The sequence below is a fragment of the Saccostrea echinata genome, unplaced genomic scaffold, assembly GCF_033153115.1.
Source record: "Saccostrea echinata isolate AGI-Se365-2 ecotype Australia unplaced genomic scaffold, CSIRO_AGI_Sech_v1 ptg000008l, whole genome shotgun sequence".
NCBI lineage: Eukaryota > Metazoa > Mollusca > Bivalvia > Ostreida > Ostreidae > Saccostrea > Saccostrea echinata.
In genome coordinates this window covers 7,862,793-7,867,351 of record NW_026889757.1, presented here as the reverse complement: position 1 = coordinate 7,867,351, position 4,559 = coordinate 7,862,793, and the positions used below count along the sequence as shown (strand labels likewise).

Here is a 4,559-nt window from a genome sequence, read left to right as displayed (position 1 = left end):
GAATCTAGCCAATTGAGGCATTTAATTTGGAGAAATGATGGTTAAAGTCTAATATGTGATTACTATATGTATACAGACTCTCTTTTTTTCATATACATGTACAACGTAATTTTAATACTTGTTTGAGATTCTGATCATTTGTAGATGACAATTCTATAAAACACATCGCTTAATAACCACTTTACACTGCATGCTAAAGAGTATGGTATTTTTATGCAGTTAGAGTAATCTGCCCTTATATCTAAAATAAAAAAAAATTAAAATCTACAACCACTTTGTGGTAAAAACTATTAAAGTGCTACAAGTCATCAACAACACAATATTAAATACTTAATTACACAGAAAGGTTAATGAGCTAATTGAACTATCATATTTTTATAAATATTTTGCTAAAATAGGAAAGTTAGAGAAACATGTCATATAATACACTGTTTTACTTCCAGATGGAGCTGGGGGGATTTCAAGGAGGACACTCGGGCTCAATTTTATGTGTGGATATCTTTGAGGACATCATTGTTTCGGGTGGAGAAAATGGAGATTTGTGTCAGTGGAATGGTGATGGCCACTTGCTTTGCAAGCACACTGAAGAAAGCACTGATTGCACCTCTGTGCTCATCTCACAACTGAAAAAGGATGTCATTTATGCTGCATTCAATGACACCGTTAAAATTTTTAATGCTGGAGATTTAACATCACCATTGGATGCTTTCAGCTATAATTCAGATGAAATAAACCAGATAGCTGTGGATGAAAAAGAGAAGTACTTGGCTGCCAGTGATGATGCTGGAGAAATCAAGGTTATTGATTTGGGTGAGAAGAAACTGTACAAAACTCTAAAAAATAAACACACCAATATCTGTGCTTCCGTGTGTTTTAGACCTAAAAAGCCATGGGAACTCTTTACAGGAGGTTTAGATTCCAAACTGATTCACTGGGACTTTTCTCGCCATAAGTGCTTGAATATGTTTGACATGAATGAACTAAATAATCCATTTGAAACAACAGATTCGTACATGGTCAGCCCTCCATTCGTCCACCACCTGTCCGCTAGCTCAGATGGAAAATACTTGGTGGCAGCACTTGAGAATGGGCTGATAGCAGTGTTTGACAGTACCCGAAAACACCTGAGAGAGTTGTTTAGTCTTCACATTCACACACAGGGTGTTTCTCAGGTGCATTTTATAACAGAGGACAAATTTGTTTCAGGAGGAAATGACTGCTGCATTGCATTATGGGACTTATCCAAATCCCATGATCACCCAGAACTGGTTTTACCTGCAAATGCCCATGCTGTTAATGGTACTTCCAGTGAAAACAGTATCACACCAGATCCTTTAGAAACAAAAAACCAAACAATGACCGACATTTGTCTTGTGAATAAAATTGAGCACACTGGAAAGGTTAACTGGATGAAACCTTTTTACAAGGAACAGTGGAAGATAATAATTGGAGATGAGTCTGATAAACTGACTATTAAGGCATTAGATATACTTTAACCATGCATGTTAACTTAACCTGCAAATGAACTTTTATGTTTAGTGTGCATCCTAGCTTGAAAGTGACGTGTTATTATGATTATTATAATATACTTGTGGTGATATGTTCTATTTTCAATATTTCATTGTTGGAGTTTATATAAAAAAAATCATGAAAAATATTTAAACTATTCTGTGACAAACTTTCAGTGATTTTATTTTTGTCATATCCGAGGTTTTATGTTAACATATATTCTGGTTAACAATAACCAGTATCATGATAAATTTCACATCAAAAGACCCCAGATGGTCATATGTGAATCATGGTGCTGTTGAAATTTTTCAGGACAACCGTGTTTTTGTACCACATAAAGCCTGTTCTTGTAATTTTGTTTTCTCTAAATCTTGTTTGCTTAAGCTAAAGAACAATTCTCAATAAGGCTTATCTGTGGTCCCCGGTTACTCGTCAAATTTCCAACATTTATTAAAAGATTTAAAAATTAAATTTTATCATTAACTAATGTCTTTATTATCTGAATCATCATCTAAAAATGTCAAACAATAGATATAGGCAGCATAAGAAGCTGCGTGTTAAAGATAGGGTTCTTTGATTTTCATGAATATCAAAAGAAATCAGTGACACGTACACACTTCAAAGCTTTCGTAAACATCGAGCACAGGTTTGTTCAGAGTCGAGTTTGAAATATATTTGTGTATATTGTATGTGTAAAGGTTGAGTGAACATATCTTTGTTGAACAACCCTGTGCTCTATGTTTTCTAATTAAAAGTATTGTGATTTTGAATCTCTTTGCTGACTTCATTTACATGCGATTAACCTCTTTATGACCTGTTTAGAATCATAACAAGTCACGTGGATTTGTATCGTTACGGGCAATTGCCCCCAGTAAACGTGCTAGCTTTCAGTTGAAACGTACTCAGTTTTATATCTGTCAGCATGGAATATTTTTTGGTTCCTCTTGTTATAGCGTTTAATTTCAAAGATTTGTAAATAGAAAATTGTATTTGTAGTTGATTGAGAATCTTGAACATATAATTCGTCTTTGAAAAAAAAAAATCATTTCAAGATATATTCTTTTTATAGTATCTAATCTAAATGTCTCCGCCCATTTCCATGTAATAGAGAAACCGTAGTCTGATCGGGGGAAAATGTTCCGGCATTTTTTAGCGCAATAGGTTTAAAAATTGGCTTGTATTTTTAAATACGTTTAATTATTCATTATCAATACACAATGCTTTAATTAGAAATACTTCGTTATACACAATGAAAACAAACAAAATACCGTATGCTAATGTTTAACCGGTAAATCAAGGGTGTAAAAAGGGACCACACTACTATATTTAAGTAGAATACTCCTTTGCTTTGTTTTGTTTGGAATTACTGTTTAGCCAGTTAAATTTTATTATTTTGGTGGGTTGGGGATATTCCCTTTTCGCAAGCAGATCTTCGGTTTTGAAATTGTGATTTTTTAAAGCTTTAATTTAAAACAAGTGGACATTTTTTTGATTTGCTCAAAGTATGTATATTCAAGAATTCCTCATTTAAGTAAACTTGCTAATGATCATACTGTAATAAAGAAAGAAAACAATTGATATGTTGTTACCTTTTTGTGACACTGTGGCACTGAATGGAGACCTACAAGGACAGATCCAAAATTTTCACTGAAAAGGGGGGGGGGGCTTTTAATAAAGTAACTCACAATTTTTGTACATGTATTTATTATTTAATAGCACACATTTTATCTTTTAATTTTTAGCCCCCCCCCCCCCCTCCTAAAAATGTTGGTAAAATTTATTATTACCAATGGTACCAATGTATACCAAGAACACTTGCTGATCATGGTAAACTATCTTCAGACATACATGTATTAGAGTGTTGGAAGTATTGATAATGACGTCATCACTCATCTTCATGGAGACAAAATAGCAGTAGCACCATTCAAGGACAGATTTTTTTTCCTTGCCAGTAGAGAACAGATTATTTATGTTCAACATTTTGGAGGACAGATTATTTATTTCCAAAATCTGCTAGCCCCCCCCCCTCCAGAATTAAAATATTCTCCCCTAAATTGCCACTGTTACTATAATGATGTTATTGGTCTCTATTGACAATGATGAAATCAATACCATTAATATGCCAAAACCGTTCTGGGTTTGTTAGTAACTAATGGTATCATTTCCATCAATGGAGGCAGAACCACTCGTAGAATCTGAACGCACCCTTTTTGACAGATAGGTACGCACCGATCCCGATGCAATAAATAAATATTATTAGATTCTCATATATTGGGAAAACAACGTACCATTTTGGCATTAAAAGAAATACTATTGTTGCATAAAAGTATTTTTTATGATTGTACAGCTAAAAACTCCCAGTCTTATAGATGTGACTTCGTTGAAACAATTTTTCCCAACGGGATCGGGGTTGCCCCCGTAACATGTGTCGTCTGAAAGAAAGAAAGCCTGAAAGGCACATGCTGCCATGCACCGCAAAGGTCGGTAAAAGTATCATAGTTGAAGATTCTTTTTTTTTTTTTTTTACTTACAATAGTTTTTAATTAATTTTTTTTGGTTTTTAATTAATTGATATTGAACTATTTATTTTAAAAGAATAGATGAATCCACATCCTTCAAAAGTAATGTCCCTTGGGCGCCATCTTTAAAGGGGGAAAAATTCGAAGTTTTTCGGTTCGTAATTCTGTCAATTGACATAGGAAATTTGGGTGGACTTTATTATAGGTTCACAATTTTTCAAGGGAATTTGTTTGCTTCTTTTATTTTGAGTGCCCCTGGAGAGGGACTACACAGACATAAAACATTTTGGTTTACCCAAAGGGACACAACTCAAATTATTTTTTGCACTACGGAAAGAGGTAATGATTTTAACAGGTCTAGGCGGCCTCTGTTTTTGGAGGATAGATTTTATCCTCTGAAAACAGAGGATAGCGGTCTTGCCACCTACCGGAATTTTCAAAACTAAGGGCAGTTAACTCATAACCAAACAAATAACAGCAACTCTTGCATTTATGAACCGTACTCTGACTTTGAAATCAAAACAAATAAAA

General features: G+C 34.0%; 1 protein-coding gene across 1 annotated transcript; it reads left to right on the top strand.

Moving 5' to 3' along the window:
* The first annotated feature begins 437 nt into the window (after nt 1-437).
* LOC133181014 (WD repeat-containing protein 53-like) lies at nt 438-2,279 on the top strand. The gene has a single exon (XM_061315537.1). The coding sequence runs from the start codon at nt 444-446 to the stop codon at nt 1,494-1,496; it is 1,053 nt and encodes a 350-aa protein (XP_061171521.1). The 5' UTR covers nt 438-443; the 3' UTR covers nt 1,497-2,279.
* Nucleotides 2,280-4,559: the final 2,280 nt, after the last annotated feature.

Bases quoted from the DNA above. Each gene is read 5' to 3' on its own strand.
- LOC133181014 (XM_061315537.1), top strand. From the start codon at position 444: ATGGAGCTGGGGGGATTTCAAGGAGGACACTCGGGCTCAATTTTATGT.